Here is a 21,772-nt window from a genome sequence, read left to right as displayed (position 1 = left end):
AGTTGTGTGAGTCAGGGGCTGGGCCCCGAGCAAAAAAAGACCAATACAAATTTAAAAAATGTATATTACATTTTTTATCCAACCACAGTAGGCCGCTCTCAATGTTCAAAATACACCAGAGAGCATAATTTAGCCACAGGATCAATAGTTTATAAAAAATGATTTAATTCAAGATTAAGTTTTATCACAAGCACATAGAGGTGTCTGCCAAAATTAAGGAAACACCAACATAAAGTGTATTAAAATTGTATTGCACCACCACGAGCTGGCAGAACAGCTTCAATGCGCCTTGGCATAGATTCTACAAGTGGACCTAAACCATGCCAGGAAATGCACCCCACACCATAACATACAGGTATCCCTTGTTTATTCAAGTGTTTCCTTTATTTTGGCAGTTACAATGTACCTGTATTTGGGAAGGCTGCAGTTTGGCAGCATGAGTGCCAAATATAGGCTACAGATTTTTTGCATTGTGGATAGACATACAATCCATACAAGAGTTTTTAAAACCTCTACCCTGGCAATTTGACTGTTAAACTCATGGGTACACAAGCAATGGATGCCAGTCGTGACTTGAATAAGAACTGCCATCTATGGATTATATTTCTATGGTTGGTTGCAGCTGTCGGTTTGCCTTTTGCAGATTTCAAAATACAATTGCAGGAAAAACATATAGTTTGGAAAGCAAATGCATACTGCTGAAAAGAGAAGACTAATCTGTCTGGAGAACCAATTTGTAGTTAACAGCGGCACTGTTTTTCAAAGTAGCTCATCTTGAGATAGGCTATTGCCACGACGAGCGCATCGGCCATCACCGTCAGTAGCCTATAGCCCTATTTGCACAGGATTAGTTTTACTGGGGGAGATAGGATTATGTAATTATGTACACGAGCACAAATAACCACATCCGTAATTTAAGTCCCGACCGAATCTGCCATTTTTACATAGCAGGAGAGTAATAATTCCAGGCAAAAAAACCTACTGTTTTTCGACTAACTCCAAGGTCCTCTGATAATACTAGTCCTGTGCGAATCGACATCCCTGTGTTTTGAGAGAAATGTCTGAGCTTGACAAGTGTTGCTCACGGTTTGAGCATGAAAACAATAACTGACTAGATAAATTGATGCTTAAAATGAAGTGCTGCGCATAAACTATATATGAAGGGCCTACATGTACAGTGCATTCGGAAAGTATTCAGACCCCTTGACTTTATCCACATTTTGTTATGTTAAAGCCTTATTCTAAAATGAATTAAATAATTTTTCCCTCATCAATCTACACACAATACGCCATAATGACAAAGCGAAAACAGGTTTTTAGAAATGTTGGCAAATTTATAAAAACAACACAACAGAAATACCTTATTTACATAAGTATTCAGACCCTTTTCTATAAGACTTGAAATTGAGCTCTGGTGCATGCTATTTCCATTAAATCATCCTTGAGCTGTTTCTGCAACTTGATTGGACATGATTTGGAAAGGTACACAGCTGTCTATATAAGGTTCCACAGTTGACAGTGCATGCCAGGGCAAAATCAAAGCCATGAGGTTGAAGGAATTGTCCGTATTGCTCCGAGACAGGATTGCGTCAGTTCACCTTCAAACAGGACAACAGAAGAATGAGAAAAAACTCCCCAAATACAGGTGTTTCAAGCGTCATTGTAGCATCATACCCAAGAAGACTGAAGGCTGTAATTGCTGCCAAAGATGATTCAACAAAATACTGAGTAAAGGGTCTGAATACTTCGCGGCTGAGCCGTTGTTGCTCCTAAGACGTTTCCACTTCACAATAACAGCCCTTACAGTTGACCGGGGCAGCACTAAGAGGGCAGAAAAAAAGTTTGAAGACACCTACTCATTCAAGGGTTTTTCTTTATTTTCACAATTTTCTAAATTTTAGAATAATAGTGAAGACATCAAAATTATGAAATAACACATATAGAATCATGTACAACCAAAAAAGTGTTAAACAGATCAAAATATACAGTTGAAGTCGGAAGTTTGCATACACCTTAGACAAATACATTTAAACTCAGTTTTTCACAATTCCTGACATTTAATCATAGTAAAAATTGCCTGTCTTAGGTCAGTTAGGATCACTACTTTATTATAAGAATGTGAAATGTCAGAATGATTTATTTATTTCAGCTTTTATTTCTTTCATCACATTCCCAGTGGATCAGAAGTGTACATACACTCAATTAGTATTTGGTAGCATTGCCTTTCAATTCTTTAACTTGGGTCAAATATTTTGGGTAGCCTTCCACAAGCTTCCCACAATAAGTTGGGTGAATTTTTGTAGTCAGGTTTGTAGGCCTCCTTGCTCGCATACGCTTTATCAGTTCTGGCAACAAATGTTCTATGGGATTGAGGTCAGGGCTTTGTGATGGCCACTCCTATACCTTGACTTTGTTGTCCTTAAGCCATTATGCAACAACTTTGGAAGTATGCTTGGGGTCATTGTCCATTTGGAGAACCCATTTGCGACCAAGCTTTAACTTCCTGACTGATGTCTTGAGATGTTCCTTCAATATATCCACATACTTTTCCATTCCTCATGATTCTATTTTGTGAGGTGCACCAGTCCCTCCTGCAGAAAAGCACCCCAACAACATGATGCTGCCACCCCCATGCTTCATGTTTGGGATGGTGTTCTTCGGCTTGCAAACGTCCCCCTTTTTCCTTGAAACATAACAAAGGTCATTATGGCCAAACAGTTCTATTTTTGTTTCATCAAACCAGAGGACATTTCTCCAAAAAGTACTATCTTTGTCCTCATGTGCAGTTGCAAACCATAGTTTGGAGCAGTGGCTTCTTCTTCTTGCTGAGCGGCCTTTCAGGTTATGTCGATATAGGACTCATTTTACCGAGGATATAGATGCTTTTGTACCTGTTTCCTGCAGCATCTTCACAAGGTACTTTGCTGTTGTTCAGGGATTGATTTGCATTTTTCGCACCAAAGTACGTTCATATCTAGGAGACAGAATGCGTCTCCTTCCTGAGCGGTATGACGGCTGCATGGTCCCATGGTGTTTGTACTTGCGTACTATTGTTTGTACAGATGAACGTGGTATCTTCAGGCATTTGGAAATTGCTCCCAAAGATGAACCAGACTTGTGGAGGTCTACAATTTTTTTTCTGAGGTCTTGGCTGATTTTCCCATGATGTCAAGCAAAGAGGCACTGAGTTTGAAGGACGTCCTTGAAATACACTGCTCAAAAAAATAAAGGGAACACTTAAACAACACAATGTAACTCCGAGTCAATCACACTTCTGTGAAATCAAACTGTCCACGTAGGAAGCAACACTGATTGACAATAAATGTCACATGCTGTTGTGGAAATGGAATAGACAACAGGTGGAAATTATAGGCAAATAGCAAGACACCCCCAATAAAGGAGTGGTTCTACAGGTGGTGACCACAGACCACTTCTCAGTTCCTATGCTTCCTGGCTGATGTTTTGGTCACTTTTGAATGCTGGCGGTGCTTTCACTCTAGTGGTAGCATGAGACAGAGTCTACAACCCACACAAGTGGCTCAGGTAGTGCAGCTCATCCAGGATGGCACAACAATGCGAGCTGTGGCAAGAAGTTTTGCTGTGTCTGTCAGCGTAGTGTCCAGAGCATGGAGGCGCTACCAGGAGACAGGCCAGTACATCAGTAGACGTGGAGGAGGCCGTAGGAGGGCAACAACCCAGCAGCAAGACCGCTACCTCCGCCTTTGTGCAAGGATTAGCAGGAGGAGCACTGTCAGAGCCCTGCAAAATGACCTCCAGCAGGCCACAAATGTGCATGTGTCTGCTCAAACGGTCAGAAACAGACTCCATGAGGGTGGTATGAGGGCCCGACGTCCACAGGTGGGGGTTGTGCTTACAGCCCAACACCGTGCAGGACGTTTGGCATTTGCCAGAGAACACCAAGATTGGCAAATTCGCCACTGGCGCCCTGTGCTCTTCACAGATGAAAGCAGGTTCACACTGAGCACATGTTGACAGACGTGACAGAGTCTGGAGACGCCGTGGAGAACGTTCTGCTGCCTGCAACATCCTCCAGCATGACCGGTTTGGCGGTGGGTCAGTCATGGTGTGGGGTGGCATTTCTTTGGGGGGCCGCACAGCCCTCCATGTGCTCGCCAGAGGTAGCCTGACTGCCATTAGGTACCGAGATGAGATCCTCAGACCCCTTGTGAGACCATATCCTTGTGCGGTTGGCCCTGGGTTCCTCCTAATGCAAGACAATGCTAGACCTCATGTGGCTGGAGTGTGTCAGCAGTTCCTGCAAGAGGAAGGCATTGATGCTATGGACTGGCCCGCCTGTTCCCCAGACCTGAATCCAATTGAGCACATCTGGGACATCATGTCTCGCTCCATCCACCAACGCCACGTTGCACCACAGACTGTCCAGGAGTTGGCGGATGCTTTAGTCCAGGTCTGGGAGGAGATCCCTCAGGAGACCATCCGCTACCTCATCAGGAGCATGCCCAGGCGTTGTAGGGAGGTCATACAGGCACGTGGAGGCCACACACACTACTGAGCCTCATTTTGACTTGTTTTAAGGACATTACATCAAAGTTGGATCAGCCTGTAGTGTGGTTTTCCACTTTAATTTTGACTGTGACTCCAAATCCAGACCTCCATGGGTTGATAAATTTGATTTCCATTGATCATTTTTGTGTGATTTTGTTGTCAGCACATTCAACTATGTAAATAAAAAAGTATTTAATAAGAATATTTCATTCATTCAGATCTAGGATGTGTTATTTTAGTGTTCCCTTTATTTTTTTGAGCAGTGTACATCCACAGGTACACCTCCAATTGACTCAAATGATGTCAATTAGCCTATCAGTAGCTTCTAAAGCCATGACATAATTTTCTGGAATTGTCCAAACTGTTTAAAGGCACAGTCAACTTAGTGTATGTAAACTTCTGACCCACTGGAATTGTGATACAGTGAATTATAAGTGAAATAATCGGTCTGTAAACAATTGTTGGAAAAATTACTGGTGTCATTCACAAAGTAGATGTCCTAACCGACTTGCCAAAACTATAGTTTGTTAACAAGAAATTTGTGGAGTGGTTGAAAAACGAGTTTTAATGACTCCAACCTAAGTGTATGTAAACCATCGACTTCAACTGTATTTTTTAGATTGACAGCTTTGCACACTCTTGGCATTCTCTAATCCAACATCACCTGGAAAGCTTTTTCAACAGTCTTGAAGGAGTTCCCACATATCCTGAGAACTTGTTGGCTGCTTTTCCTTTTTGTTTAATTTGGAACCAAAAATCTCACATTTGGGCTGATCAGACCAAAGGACAGATTTCCATGGTTATAATGTCCATTGCTCATGTTTCTTGGTCCAAGTTTCTTCTTCTTACTGGTGTCCTTTAGTAGTGTTTTCTTTTCAGCAATTCGACCATGAAGGCCTGATTCACGCATTCTCCTCTGAACAGTTGATGATGAGATGTGTCTGTTTCTTGAACTCTGTGAAGCATTTATTTGGGCTGCAATTTCTGAGGTTCAGTTAACTCCAATGAACTCATCCTCTGCAGCAGAAGTACCTCTGGGTCTTCCTTTCCTGTAGCGGTTCTCATGAGAGCCATTTTCATCATAGCGTTTGATGGTATTTGCAACTGCACTTCAAGAAATTGTAAAAGTTCTTGGAATGTCTTAAATTAATGATGGACTTTCATATCTCTGCTTATTTAAGCTGTTCTTGCCATAATATGGACTTGGTATTTTACCAAATATCTTTAGTTTACCACCCCTACCTTGTCACAATACAACTGATTGGCTCAAACTTCTTTGGGCTAGGCGTGTCTCAAGCGACCCACCTCGACAACATCCGGTGAAATTGCAGAGCGCCAAATTCAAATTACAGAAATCGTAATATTAAACTTTCATGAAAATACAAGTGTCATACATCATTTAAAATATAAACTTCTTGTTAATCCAGCTGCGTTGTCAGATTTCAAAAAGTCTTTACGGCGAAAGCACACTATGCAATTATCTGAGGACAGCGCCCCGCTTACAAAAGCATTAAAAACATTTTCCAACCAAGCAGATGCATTGCGAAAGTCAGAAATAGCGATAAAATAAATCCCTTACCTTTCAAGATCTTCATCTGGTTGCAATCACAGGGGTCCCTGTTACATAACAAATTGTCCTTTTGTTTGATAAAGTCTTTCTTTATATCCCCAAAAAGCAAGTTTATTTGGCACGCTTCATTCAATAATCCACCGGTTTCCCCTCGTTCAAAATGCATGCAAAATTCATCCCAAACGTTACCAGTAAACTTGGTGCAAACATGTCAAACAACGTTCCTAATCAATCCTCAGGTACCCTATTATGTAAATAAACAATCAAATTTAAGACGGAAAATAGTATATTCAATACCATAGATAAATAACCAAGTGCGCGCCCTCACCAGAGCGCATCACAATCATTTTCCAACCAAGATCTTCATCTTTTTGCAATCCCAAATGTCCCAGTTACACAATGAATGGTTGTTTTGTTCGATAAAGTTCTTCTTTATATCCCAAAAATGTCAGTTTATTTGGCGCATTTGATTCAGAAATACACCTGTTCCAACTCGCCCAACATGCCTACAAAGGAATCTAAAAAGTAACCTGTAAACTTGGTCCAAACATTTCAAACAACGTTTCTAATCCAACCTCAGGTACCCTAATATGTAAATAATCAATACAATTTATACCGGAGAACAATAACGAGGAGCGCGTAGTCATTCATGCACACCAAAATACTACAGTCCTCCTGAGTGACATTTAGAAAGAATACGACTACTTCTTCATTTAAAAAAAAGAAAAACATTGAACAATTTCTAAAGACTGTTGACATCTAGTGGAAGCCATAGGAATGCAATCTGGGTCCTAATAATTCGGCTTTCCCATAGAAAATCATTGGAATGTTGAATGACCTTAAAAAATAATTTTCCTGAATGGATTGTCCTCGGGGTTTCGCCTGCCAAATCAGTTATGTTATATTCACAGACATTATTTTAACAGTTTTAGAAACTTTACAGTGCATATGCATATCCTAGCTTCTGCGCCTGAGGAACAGGCAGTTTACTTTGGGCACCTCAGTCATCCAACTTTCCGAATACTGAAGGAATGAAATTCCACAAATTAACTTTTAACACCTGTTAATTGAAATGAATTCCGGGTTACTGCCTCATGAAGCTGGTTGAGAGAATGCCAAGAGTGTACAAAGCTGTCATCAAGGCAAAGGCTGACTACTTTGAAGAATCTCAAATATAAAATATATTTTGATTTGTTTAACACTTTTTGGTTACTACATGATTTCATATGTGTTATTTCATAGTTTTGATGTCTTCGCCACTAGTCTACAATGTAGAAAAAGCCTGGAATGAGTAGGTGTCCAGACTTTTAAGTGGTACAGTATATGTACGGTATAAGTGAATTAAAATGGGGTGACTGTACAAAAAGCTCTGTAATTTCTAAACGGTTCACCCAATATGCATGGAGATACCGTCAAATTAAAGCCGACAGTCTGCACGTTAACCTCATAGTCATTGTGTCATTTCATTGCTGGAGTATGGAGTCAAAACTGTAGGACTGTCCCAGTACTTTTGGAACTGACTGTATATATGCCATTTATCAGGCGCTTTTACCCAAATTCCTACATTTACAAATGGGTGGCCTCAGCAGGAATTGAACCTATGATCCAGGCATTGCTAGCTCCATGGTCTACCAACTGAGCCACACAGGACCACATAGGTAATGTATAAACTATACAATATGTTGTTTTAATGCCACCCCTCCCTCTGTGTGTTCAAAGGAGATCCTTGGCCTTGGACAGATCCAGCCCTACAGATCAAAGAGAGCCCTGTTCGCCCCCCGCATGCATGTCAGTGAGAACATGGAGCCGCCATTCCCGAAAGTCATTGGCACGGTAAGCCTCACCAGTCCGTCCCACCTCGGACACCTTCTGATACACTAATAGACGGATTGTGGACTGTTTACCACCATATTTAGTGTTATTCACAATCAAGCAATGTGGATATCCATATTCCAGTGAAAACATGCCTCTCCACTGTGAATAGTGGCCAGGGAATTTAATACAGGGAAACTCAAATCCATTCTACCTAATCTCTACCAGCATGTTAAATGTGTAACCAGAGGGAAAAGAAAACCAACTTTGCTCCACAAACAGAGACAAGTACAAAGCTCTCCCTCACCCTCCATTTGGCAAATCTGATCGTAATTCTGTCTTCTTGATTCCTGCTTACAAGCTAAAACTAAAACAGGAGGCACCAGTGACTCGGTCTATAAAAAAAGTGGTCAGATGAAGCAGATGCTAAGCAACAGGACTGCTAGCACAGACTGGAATATGTTCCGGGATTCTTCTGATGGCATTGAGGAGTACACCACATCAGTCACTGGCTTCATCAATAAGTGCATGGATGACATCGTCCCCACAGTGACAGTACATACATATCCCAACCAGAAGCCATGGATAACAGGCAACATCCGCACTGAGCTAAAGGGTAGAGCTGCCGCTTTCAAGGAGCGGGACTATAACCTGGAAGCTAAAAAGAAATCCCGCTCTACCCTCCGACGAACCATCAAACAGGCTAAGCGTCAATACAGGAATAAGATTGAATCGTACTACACTAGCTCTGACTCTCGTCAGATGTGGCAGGGCTTGAAAACTATTACAGACTACAAAGGGAAGCACGGCCACGAGCCTACCAGACGAGCTAAATTACTTCTATGCTCGCTTCGAGGCAAGCAACACTGAAGCATGCATGAGAGCACCAGCTGTTCTGAACAACTGTGTTATCACGCTCTCTGTATCCGATGTGAGTAAGACCTTAAAACAGGTCAATATTCACAAGGCCGCAGGGCCAGATGGATTACCAGGGCGTGTACTCTGAGCATGCACTGCCTAACTGGCAAGTGTCTTCACTGACATTTTCAACCAGTCCCTGACTGAGTCTGTAATACCAACATGTTTCAAGCAGACCACCATAGTCCCTGTGCCCAAAAACACTAAGGTAACCTCCCTAAAGGACTACTGACCCGTAACACTCATGTCTGTAGCCAATAAGTGCTTTGAAAGGCTGGTCATGGCTCACATCAACACCATTATCCCAGAAAAAAGCATTGTTGGTTAAGGGCTTGTAAGTAAGCATTTCACTACGCATGTGACAAATAAAATTTGATTTGATTTTGAATAACATGAATAATCAGCATTTAACCTGTTTGGGCTGCAAGGGGCAGTATTGAGTAGCCAGATAAAAGGTGCCCATTTCAAACGGCCTCGTACTCAATTCTTGATCGTACAATATGCATATTATTATTACTATTGGATAGAAAACACTATCTAGTTTCTAAAACCGTTTGAATTATTTCTCTGAGTGAAACAGAACTCATTCTGCAGCACATTTCCTGACCAGGAAGTGGAATGTCAGAAATCGATGCTCTGTTCTTCTTCCTGCCTATAAATGGGCACGAGACCTATTAGTATACATGCACGTCATACACCTTCCCCTGGGTGTCAAGAGGCTGTGAGAGAAGAAATGAGGTGATTATCTTGGTCTGAGATGGAACACATCATCTTGGAATGACGTGTCCCCCATTTTCGGTACTCTGAAGAGCGCGAGGTGGACAGTGGGATTGCCTTTTGTTTAGCTGCCGTTATAGGCGACTACAATCTCCGGCTTTGATTTTATTTGATACATGTCACCATATCATCGTAAAGTATGTTTTTTCAATATAGTTTCATCAGATTATTGAAATTTTTTCGGGAGTTTTGCCGTGTTCCGTTCTCTTCCGTTTGTTGACATGGAGAGCTTTGTGCCACTAGGCTAGCGCGCTTGCTAAATGAAGAGGGAAAGTTGCCGTTCTAAATCCAAACAACGACTGTTCTGGACAAAGGACACCTTGTCCAACATTCTGATGGAAGATCAGCAAAAGTAATTAACATTTTATGATGCTATTTCATATATCTGTCGTAGTCGTCGGCGCCCAAGTGTTTCTGGCTATTGTGGTAAGCTAATATAACACGACATTTTTTTTCCGCTGTAAAACACTTAATAAATCGGAAATATTGGCTGGAATCACAAGATGCCTGTCTTTCATTTGCTGTACACTATGTATTTTTCAGAAATGTTTTATGATGAGTAATTAGGTATTTGACGTTGGTGCCTGTAATTATTATGGCTGCTTTCGGTGCAATATCTGATTGTAGCTGCAATGTAAACTATGATTTATACCTGAAATATGCACATTTTTCTAACAAAACATATGCTATACAATAAATATGTTATCAGACTGTCATCTGATGAAGTTGTTTCTTGGTTAGTGGCTATTTATATCTTTATTTGGTCGAATTTGTGATAGCTACTGATGGAGTAAAAAAGTGGTGGAGTAAAAAAAGTGGTGTCTTTTGCTAACGTGGTTAGCTAATAGATTTACATATTGTGTCTTCCCTGTAAAACATTTAAAAAATCGGACATGTTGGCTGGATTCACAAGATGTGTACCTTTCATATGCTGTATTGGACTTGTTAATGTGTGAAAGTTAAATATTTAAAAAAAAATATCTTTTGAATTTCGCGCCCTGCACTTGAAGTGGCTGTTGTCATAAGTGTACCGACGTCGGGCTGCAGCCATAAGAAGTTAACTTCTTATGGCTGCAAGGGGCAGCACTGAGTAACCTGGAAAGAGGTGGCCATTTCAAACGGCCTCCTACTCAATTCTTGCTCGTACAATATGCATATTATCATTACTATTGGATAGAAAACACTCTCTAGTTTCTTAAACCGTTTGAATTATTTCTCTAAGTGAACCAGAACTCTTTCTGCAGCCCATTTCCTATCCGGAAGTGAGATTTCCAAATGCGAGGTCTTTTTTCAAGAGCTTGTCTATAAAAGGGCATGTCACTTGGGACTATAGAAACACGTCATACGCCTTCCCTTGGGTGTCATGCGGAAGTGAGAGCAGAAATGACTTGAATATCTCGTTCAGGGATTGAATACATCATCTTTGAGTGAGAGGTCCGCCATTATTTTTTGTTTCGAAGGCGCGAAGTTGGACCTGGAATTGCCTCCTGGAAAACCGTCGTTATAGGTGAATATGATCTCCGGCTTCGATTTTACTTGATACATGTCACAATATCATCCTAAAGTATGTTTTTTCAATATAGTTTAATTATATTATTGAAATTTATTCGGGACTTTAGACGTGATGCGTTGGAAGAATTTTTTCAAGAAGGAGAGGTTAGCGCCGCACGGCCAGTGTGCTTGCTAATTCAAGAGGGAAATAGTTCGTTCTGGATCCAAACAAAGAAGGTTCTGGACAATGGACCCCTTTACAACATTCTGATGGAAGATCAACAAAGATAAGGACCCAATTTGGGATGCTATTTCATATATCTGTCGAGCTGTGCTATCGCTACCGATTACTTGGAATCAATGCTGTTGTGTGTTAGCCATTGCAGTAATATAACGATATATTGTGTTTTCGCTGTAAAACACTTAAAAAATCGGAAATATTGTCTGTATTCACAAGATCTTTGTCTTTCATTTTGCTATACACCATATATTTTTCTGAAATGTTTTATGATGAGTAATTAGGTAGTTGACGTTGGTGTCTGTATTTACTCTGGATACTCCCGTGCTATTTCTGACTGTAGCTATGATGGTAGCATCAATGTAAAACTGATTTATAGCTCAAATATGCACATTTTTCGAACAAAATATAGATTTATTGTGTAACATGTTATAGGACTGTCATCTGAGGAAGTTGTTTCTAGGTTTGTTTGGTTGGATCTTGGTTAGTTAGGTTGGCTTTGTGCATGCTACCTGTGCTGTGAAAAATGTCTGTCCTCTTTTGTATTTGGTGGTGAACTAACATAAATATACGTGGTGTTTTTGCCGTAAAACATTTTAAAAATCGGACACGTTGGCTGGTTATCTTTCAAATGCTGTATTGGACTTGTTAATGTGTGAAAGTTAAATATTAAAAAAAAATAGATTTTGAATTTCGCGCCCTGCAATTGAGCTGGATGTTGTCATAAGTGTACCGACCTCGGGCTTGCAGCCATAAAAGGTTATTAAGCAGCATAAACAATTACCCCTCACAAACAAAACTGTGTGTGTTTGAATTGGATATTTTAGTCCTATATTTCTTTCTCAAAACTACCCAATCCTTTTTGGATGATAGTCAAAACAAATATATGACTCGATGAATATAACTTGATGTATTCCTTTTTATTAAAAAGGCTAGATCCTTGATATCCTTCTCTGGTTATGTTACCAAGGGTTGATACAAAACAACATTTAGTCAGTACCATGCTCAAGTGCTTTGATTGATTTTTCGGAATACATTGGTGGCTAGGTCATTTGATCAGAGTTGTTTGGTGTTGATGTGTGTACAAGTAATTCAGCTTAGATGAGATAGATGGAGGGCCCATTTTACTCCTGTTCCATTTAGGAACTCAGACTTACAGGTTCAAGCCTACAGACCATCTGTAAAAACAGGAATAGATGTAATAGTTTATGTGGAACAGCTATTGGACTTTTACAGAGGTTATACCTTCCATAATTGAGTCCTCACAGCCTCATTTGCAGAAGGAACACTAAGACATGAAGCAATGTATTACTGTATTTTCAGGACGTTGTGTGTGTTTGTGTTTGTGTGCGTGCGTGTGTGTGTGTGTGTGTGTGTGTGTGTGTGTGTGCGTGCGTGCGTGCGTGCGTGCGTGCGTGCGTGACGTGTTTGTGTCTGTGACCGAGAGAGAGAGAGCTTTGCAGTTGAGACTAAAGAATCAACCACTTCTCAGAACACCCAGAAAGAGAGTCTGAAAATGAAACCTTAAAAGAGAGACATCACAAAGCTGAGCTGTGATGTGTCATGCCCCCAATGTGAGAGAAAGAGACAGAGAGCGTGAGGGAGATCTACAGTCAGCAGATTAGTTTGGCTTACAGGAGTTCTGTAGGTGTTATGGACAAACTGTTAACCTGTCTCGCCCAGGCGTTCCGCTAGCGGAACTCCTCCCACATTCCACTGAAAAGGCAGAGCGCGAAATTCAAAAAATATTTTTTAGAAATATTTAACTTTCACACATTAACAAGTCCAATACAGCAAATGAAAGATACACATCTTGTGAATCCAGTCAACATGTCAGATTTTTTAAATGTTTTACAGCGAAAACAGCACGTATATTTATGTTAGCTCACCACCAAATACAAAGAAGGACAGACATTTTTCACAGCACAGGTAGCATGCACAAAGCCAACCTAACTAACCAAGAACCAACCAAACTAACCAAGAAACAACTTCATCAGATGACAGTCTTATAACATGTTACACAATAAATCTATGTTTTGTTCGAAAAATGTGCATATTTGAGGTATAAATCGGTTGTACATTGCAGCTACCATCACAGCTACCGTCAAAAATAGCACCGAAGCAGCCAGAGTAATTATAGAGACCAACGTGGAATACCTAAATACTCATCATAAAACATTTCTGAAAAATGCATCGTGTACAGCAAATGAAAGACAAGCACCTTGTGAATCCAGCCAATATTTCAGATTTTTTAAGTGTTTTACAGCGAAAACACAATATAGCATTATATTAGCTTACTACAATAGCCTACCACACTTCCGCATTCATTCATCAAGGCACGTTAGCGATAGCAATAGGCACGTTAGCGTTAGCGAATAAACCAGCAAAAGATATACATTTTCACTAACCTTCATAAACCTTCCTCAGATGACAGTCCTATAACATCAGGTTATACATACACTTATGTTTTGTTCGAAAATGTGCATATTTAGAGCTGAAATCAGTGGTTATCCATTATGCTAACGTAGCTTCTTTTTCCCAGAATGTGCGGATATTTCTATTAGACTCTCACCTATTCTGACCAAATAGCTATTCATAAACATTACAAAAAAATACATGTTGAATAGGAAATGATAGATACACTAGTTCTTAATGCAATCGCAGTGTTAGAATTCTAAAAATATCTTCATTACGACATAAGGCTTATGTTATAGCAGAGAGTGGCCAAAACCTGGGCGCAAAACTACTAGTACACAGTTCGACAGATATATGAAATAGCATCACAAAATGGGTCCTACTTTTGGTGATCTTCCATCAGAATGTTGTACAATGGGGTCCTTTGTCCAGAACAGTCGTTGTTTGGATTTAGAACATCGTTTTTCCCTCTTGAATTAGCAAGCACACTGGCCAAGTGGCGCGAAGCTCTCCATCGTCAACAAACACAGACAACGCAACACGCCTAACGTCCCGAAAAAAATTCAATAATCTAATAAAACTATATTGAAAAAACATACTTTACGATGATATTGTGACATGTATCAAATAAAATCAAAGCCGGAGATAGTAGTCGCCTATAACGACGGCTTTTCAGAAGGCAATTCCAGGTCCATCTTCGCGCTTTCCAGAAAACAGGAAATGGATGACTCGTCGTGCCAAGAGGATATATTCCACCTCAGACCAAGATAAACACTTCATTTCTTCTCTCACTTCCTCTTGACATCTAGGGGAAGGTGTATGACGTGCATGTATACTCATACGTATCATGCCCATTTATAGGCAGGCCCTTGAACAGAGCATCATTTTCAGACTTTCCACTTCCTGGTCAGAAAGTGTGCTGCCAAATGAGTTCTGTTTTACTCACAGACAAAATTCAAACGGTTTTAGAAACTAGAGAGGGTTTTCTATCCAATAGTAATAATAATATGCATATTGTACGAGCAAGAATAGAGTACGAGGCCGTTTAAATTGGGCACGATTTTCCCCCAAAGTGTAAATAGCGCCCTCTATCCTCAACAGGTTTTAAAGCTTGGTCGCAAATGGACAATGACCACAAGCATACTTCCAAAGTTGTGGCAAAATAGCTTAAGGACAACAAAGTCAAGGTATTTGAGTGGCCATCACAAAGCCCTGACCTCAATCCTATTGAAAATGTGTCGGCAGAACCTAAAAGCATGTGCGAGCAAGGAAGCCTACAAACCTGACTCAGTCACACCAGCTCTGTCAGGAGGAATGGACCAAAATTCACCCAACTTATTGTGGGAAGCTTGTGAAAGGCTACCCGAAACGTTTGACCCAAGTTAAACAATTTATAGGCAATGCTACCAAATACTAATTGAGTGTATGTACTTCTGACCCACTGGGAATGTGATGAAATAAATAAAAGCTGAAATAAATCATTCTCTCTACTATTATTCTGACATTTCACATTCTTAAAATAAAGTGGTGATCCTAACTGCCCCAAGACAGAGAATTTTTACTAGGTTTAAATGTCAGGAATTGTGAAAACTGAGTTTAAATGTATTTGGCTAAGGTGTATGTAAACTTCTGACTTCAGCTGTATATTAGAATGCTGTTCATTGACTATAGCTCAGCATTCAACACCATAGTACCCTCCAAGCTCGGGGCCCTGAGGCTGAACCCCGTCCTGTACAACTGAGTCCTGGATTTCCGGACGGGCCACCCCCAGGTGGGGAAGGTAGGAAACAACACCTCCACTTCGCTGATCCTCAACACATGGGCCCCACAAGGGTGCGTGCTCAGCCCCCTCCTGTACTCCCACGCATGCCTCCAACTCAATCATCAAGTTTGCAGATGACACAACAGTATTAGGCCTGATTACCAACAATGACGAGACTGCCTGGAGAGAAGGTGAGGGCCCTGAGAGTGTGGTGCCAGGAAAATAACCTCTCACTCAATGTCGACAAAACAAAGGAGCTGATCGTGGACTTCAGGAAACAGCAGAGGGAACACGCACCTATCCACATCAATAGGACCACAGTGGAGCAGGTGGAAAGGTTCAAGTTCCTCGGCGTACACATCACTGACAAACTGAAATGGTCCACCCACTCAGACAGTGTGGAGAAGAAGGTGCAACAGCACCTCTTCAACCTCAGGAGGCTGAAGAAATTTGGTTTGGCTAAATCCCTCACAGATGCACAATTGAGAGCATCCTGTCAGGCTGTATCACCGCCTGGTATGGCAACTGCACCACCCGCAACGGCAGGGCTCTCCAGAGGGTGATACGGTCTGCCCACTGCATCACCGGGGGCAAACTACCTGCCCTCCAGGACACCTAAAGCACCCGCTGTCACAAGAAGGCCAAGAAGATCATTAAGGACAACAATCACCCAAGCCTCTGCCTGTTCACCCTACTATCATCCAGAAGACAGGCAGGTGCATCAAAGCTGGGACCGAGAGACTGAAAAATAGCTTCTATCTCAAGGCCATCAGACTGTTAAATAGCCCTGCACCTTCGAGGCTGCTGCCCCATATACATAGACTTGAATATACTGGCCACTTTAATAATGCAACACTAGTCACTTGAATATTGTTTGCATATTTTAGCTTTACTCATCTCATATGTATATACTGTATTCTCTTCTACTGTATTTTTCTCTATGCTATGCCGACATTGCTCATCCTAATATTTATATATTCCTTAATTCCATTCTTTACTTTTAGGTTGTGTGTAATGATGTGAATTGTTAGATATTACTGCACTGTTGGAGCTACAAAAGAAACACATGCAATTCGCTACACCCGCAATGACATCTGCTAAACATGTGCATGTATTGTATTTGATTTGATTTGATTTAGCTACCATGACAAAGACCAAAGCTGGCTGGAGTACCGTTGAGGACAGTGGTGTCTATCACCAGTGAAGGATATTTTAAACAAAAAGAGTTTTACAAGCAGTTGTTACAACAACAAGAAAATAGCTTCAAGTGTTTTGTCCAGATACTGGTGGACTGAACTAATAAAATAATGGATGACCTGACCAGTGAGGTCCAGGACCTGAAAAACAGTTTGCAGTTCTCCCAGGTTCAGCTCGATGAGTTGAAAAAGAAGAATGGTAAGATGACAGCAATCTGTAAGTCATTGAGAGAGGACATCAGTTTTGTGTGTGAATCCATGATAACAATGACGGTTAATTCAGACTATCTCGCGGGACAATCAAGGCGGAATAATGTGCTGTTGTCGGAATTGCAAAATCTCCACATGAAACCTGGACGGAGTCTGAGTGAAATGATCTCTCAGAAATTGAAGATGGAATATTGAGGTGGAGCGCTCCCACAGGACTGGAAAGCCCACCACCGGCCCAGGTGACAGGCCCAGGCCGATAGTGGTCAAGTTCCTGAGGTTCAAGGACAAGGTAGCTGTTCTGAAAAAAGCGAAGAATTTGAGAGGAAGGTATATCTTCCTCAACGAGGACTATCCTAAAGCTGTGTACCAGAAGAGGAAAGAACTTATCCCACCTGTGAAAGCTTCTAGAGCACGTGGGGTCATTGCTTACATCTGTTATGACAGGCTCATTGTCCACCCTCCCTCCCTCCCAGAAGCCTGGAAGGGATGAGAGAGCCAAGCCTATGGGTTCGTAGATTCAACCCCAAAGCACACACACACCAAGTGATTAATGGACTGCTAAAATGTATATTTTTTCTCTTGCTTTGTTAGCTCTTTTCCATATTATGTCTATCTCTGATAAGCTACGCAGGAAATTGCTGAAAATAGCCCATATTAATATATGTAGCCTTAGAAATAAGGTTCATGAAATCAATAACTTGCTAGCATCCGATAACTTTCATATATAAGCCATTTGTGAGACTCATTTAGATCATTTATTTGATGATACAGCAGTAGAAGTACAAAGATACAACATCTATAGAAGAGACAGAACTGCTTATGGGGGAGATGTTGCTGTATATACTCAGAGCCAAATCCCTGTAATGCTTAGAGAGGATTAGTGTTATTGAAGTGTTGTGGTTGCAGGTTGACTTGGCACATCTAAAGCCTTTTCTTTAGGGGAGTATCTAAATAATATGTGTGAATTTCTTGATAGTGTATGTAAACAGAGACGTCTACTTTCTTGGGGACCTGAATATTGACTGGTTTTCATCAAAGCTGTCCGCTCAAGAGGAAGCTTCTCACTGTAACCAGTGCCTGTAATCATGTTCAGGTTATTAATAAACCTACCAGGTTGTTTACAAACACTACAGGAACAAGATTATCCACATGTATCGATCACATTTTTACTAACACTTTAGAAATTTGTTCTAAAGCTATATCCATACCTATTGGATGCAGTGATCACAATATAGTGGCTATATCCAGGAAAGTTCCAAAAGCTGGCCTTAAAATATTGTACAAGAGATCATAAAAAATATTTTGCTGTGATTTATGTGGATGATGTTAAAAATATTTGTTGGTCTGATTAATAAGGAGCATCCAGATGCTGCACTTTATTAATTTATGAAATTGCTTCTTCCAATTATTGAACAACATGCACCTGTTAAGATACTGACTGTTATAACTGTTAAATTTCATGGATTAATGAGGAATTAAAAAACTGTATGGTTGAAAGAGATGGAGCAAAACGAGTGGCTAATAAGTCTGGCTACACATCTGACTGATTGTCTTACTGCAAATTGAGAAATTATGTGACTAAATTCAACAAAAAGAAGAAGAAACTCTGTTATGAAGCCAAGATCAATGATATAATGAATGATGGGAAAAAACTTTGGAGTACTTTAAATGAAATTCTGGGCAGAAAGACATTCAACTCCATATTTCATTGAATCATATGGCTTGTTCATCACAAAACCATTTGATATTGCTAATTATTTTAATGATTACTTCATTGGCAAAGTGGGAAATGCCAACATCGAACAGTTAGCCATCGTATTCATGCAACAACAAAAAAATGAAAGAAAAACATTGCAAGTTTTAATTTTGTGAAGTTAGTGTGGGAGAGGTGGATTTTATTTTGTTATCGATCAATAATGACAAACCTCCTGGCATGACAAATTTCATGGAAAGCTACTGAAGATGGTAGTTGACTTTATAGCCACTCATATCTGTCATATCTTTAACTGAGCCTGAGCCAAGAGGAAAGTCTTTGTCCTCAGGCCTGGAGGGAAACAAAAGTAATTCTGCTGCCCAAGAGTAATAAAGAGGCCTTTACTGGTTCTAACAGCAGACCTATAAGCTTCCTGCCAGCACTTAGCATTTTTTTTGTTCTTGACCAAATACAATGCTATTTCCATGTAAACAAATTAACAACATACTTTCAGCATTGCTTATAGAGAAGTGCACTCAACATGTACTGCACAGACACAAATGACTAATGAAAGAAATTCATAATAAGAAGATTGTGGGAGCTGTACTGTTCAGCATGGTGATGAGACTGGTGTTTTGCGGGTACTATTTAATGAAGCTGTCATTTGAGGACTTGTGAGGAGTCTGTTTCTCAACCTAGACACTCTAATGTACTTGTCCTCTTGCTCAGTTGTGCACCGTGGCCTCCCACTCCTCTATCTATTCTGGTTAGAGCCAGTTTGCGCTGTTCTGTGAAGGGAGTAGTACACAGCGTTGTACCAGATCTTCAGTTTCTTGGCAATTTCTCACATGGAATAGCCTTCGTTTCTCAGAACAACAATAGACTGATGAGTTGAACAAGAAAGTCTTGTTTCTGACCATTTTGAGCCTGTAATCGAACCCACAAATGCTGATTCTCCAGATACTCAACTAGTCTAAAGATGGACAGTTTTATTGCTTCTTTAATCAGAACAACAGTTTTCAGCTGTGCTAACATAATTGCAAAAAGGTTTTCTAATGATCAATTAGCATTTTAAAATGATAAACTTGAATTAGCTAACACAACGTGCCGTTGGAACACAGGAGTGATGGTTGCTGATAATGGGCCTCTGTACGCCTATGTAGATATTCCATAAAACATCAGCTGTTTCCAGCTACAATAGTCATTTACAACATTAATCATGTCTACACTGTATTTCTGATCAATTTGATGTTATTTTAATGGACAAAAAATGTGCTTTTCTTTCAAAAACAAGCACATATCTATGTGACCCCAAACTTTTGAATGGTTTTGTATGTGGTATGGCTTTTCAACCTCTGCTATATCGTGAATTGAGAGCTATCTATCTAATAGAACTCAAAGGGTTTTATTTAATGGAAGATTCTTTAATGGCAAACTTGTAAAGTGTGGTGTACCGCAGGGCAGCTCTTTAGGCCCTCTTTTCTATTTTAACCAATGACCTGCCACTGGCATTAAACCGATCGTGTGTGTTCATTTATGCTGATGATTCAACAATATATGCATTAGCAATCATACCTAATAAAGTCACTGAATTCCTTAACAAATAGTTGCAGTCTGTTTTGGAATGAGTGGCCAGTAATAAACTGGTCCTGAACATCTCTATAACTAAGAGCAGTGTATTTGGTACAAATCATTCCCTAAGTTCTAGACCTCAGCTTAATCTGGTACTGAATGGTGTGGCTGTTAAACAAGTTGAGGAGACTAAATTACAAGGCGTTACCTTAGATTTTAAACTGCTATGGTCTAAACATAGATTCAAAGGTTGTAAAGATGGGGAGAGGTCTGTCTGTAATAAATAGTTGCAAGACCTGCAGGCTGTAGTTTTGTCTTATCTTGATTATTGTCCAGTTGTGTGGTCGAGTGCTGCAAGGAACAACCTAGTTAAGCTGCAGCTGGCCCAGAACAGAGCGGCCCGTCTTGATCTTTATTGTAATCAGAGAGCTGATATAAATACTATGCATGCCAGTCTCTTGGTTAAGAGTTGAGTCACTTCTTCTTTTTATATGAAACATTGTGTTGAAAATCCCAACTTGTTAGCATCGTCAACTTACACACAGCTCTGACACACACACACTTACCCCACCAGACATGCCACCAGGGGTCTTTTCACAGGCCCCAAGAAAGCATGGTAATATATGAAGCCATTATTGCATGGAACTCCGTTCCATCTCATATTGCTCAAAAAAACAGATAAAGTAACACCTCACGGCACAACATCTCAGCCTTATTTGACCTAGATAGTTTGTGTGTATTGCAGCATTGATATGTAGGCTACGTGTGCCTTTTGTATTTATTTTATATATGTAGTTCTGTCCTTGAGCTGTTGTGTATTAATGTTCTGTATTGTGTCAAGTTTCATGTTTTGTGTGGACCCCAGGAAGAGTAGTTGCTGATTTTGCTACAGCTAATGGGGATCCTAATAAAATATCAAAATACCAATACCAGTATCCTGCTCTAACTCAGCAAAATAATAGAGGAGCACTTTGTTCATTCTGAATACACACACTCTGTATCTTTCGGCATCTCTCTCCATTTCTCTCTCTTTCTCTTTCCTTCTAGGAGTGTAGTTAGCTACCATTTATTAGAACTATTCCAGAGCAGAACAGGAAGTGGTTGTCCAGGCGGTTTGCTCAGTGCGCCGGCTTGGTGCCTGGGGCCTTGTTCATTTTGTCTAATTGATTGTGTTAATTGTGTTAGGATGACTGTAGGGGAGGAATCCCACCCTTCCTTCCCTTCTGTTTTTCTACATGTTAATCATCACCTTTATAGTGAAAAGTGCCAATGTTAGTCTAAACTGTCTCACACAGCCTCTAATACAGATCCCCAGATGAATCAAAGTGACGTGAAATCCATTTTGATGAGATGAGCTTGAAGAAGGGGAAAAGCAATAAAGAGCAGATTTCCCTGGCTTGCACTCCCAGTAAGACATTGGCCTTGTGGTGGCTTATGGGAGATGTAATATATATGAGTACTCACCTTGCACTTTACAGCATAACAAAGGTGTTATCGCTCTGAACACTGTCGTGTCTACTATCATTAAATGTGAAGACTGTTATTTTATCAAATCAATTCTGTATGTGTAATTATTATTACGTGATTAAAA

At 40.4% G+C, this 21,772-nt stretch overlaps 1 protein-coding gene across 1 annotated transcript in view; it reads left to right on the top strand.

The window, feature by feature from the left end:
• The window catches only part of LOC120053208 (cadherin-13-like), a 497,821-nt gene that overhangs the window by 37,574 nt on the left and 438,475 nt on the right, over positions 1-21,772 (top strand). The window contains 3 exon segments of the mRNA XM_039000365.1: positions 3,174-3,187; positions 5,554-5,584; positions 7,852-7,930. Coding sequence (XP_038856293.1) covers positions 3,174-3,187; positions 5,554-5,584; positions 7,852-7,930 — 124 coding nt within the window.

The sequence above is a fragment of the Salvelinus namaycush genome, chromosome 9 (genome assembly GCF_016432855.1).
Source record: "Salvelinus namaycush isolate Seneca chromosome 9, SaNama_1.0, whole genome shotgun sequence".
Taxonomy (NCBI): Eukaryota; Metazoa; Chordata; class Actinopteri; order Salmoniformes; family Salmonidae; genus Salvelinus; species Salvelinus namaycush.
Note: the sequence above shows the minus strand (reverse complement) of the source record. Positions and strands in the feature narration are given on the sequence as shown.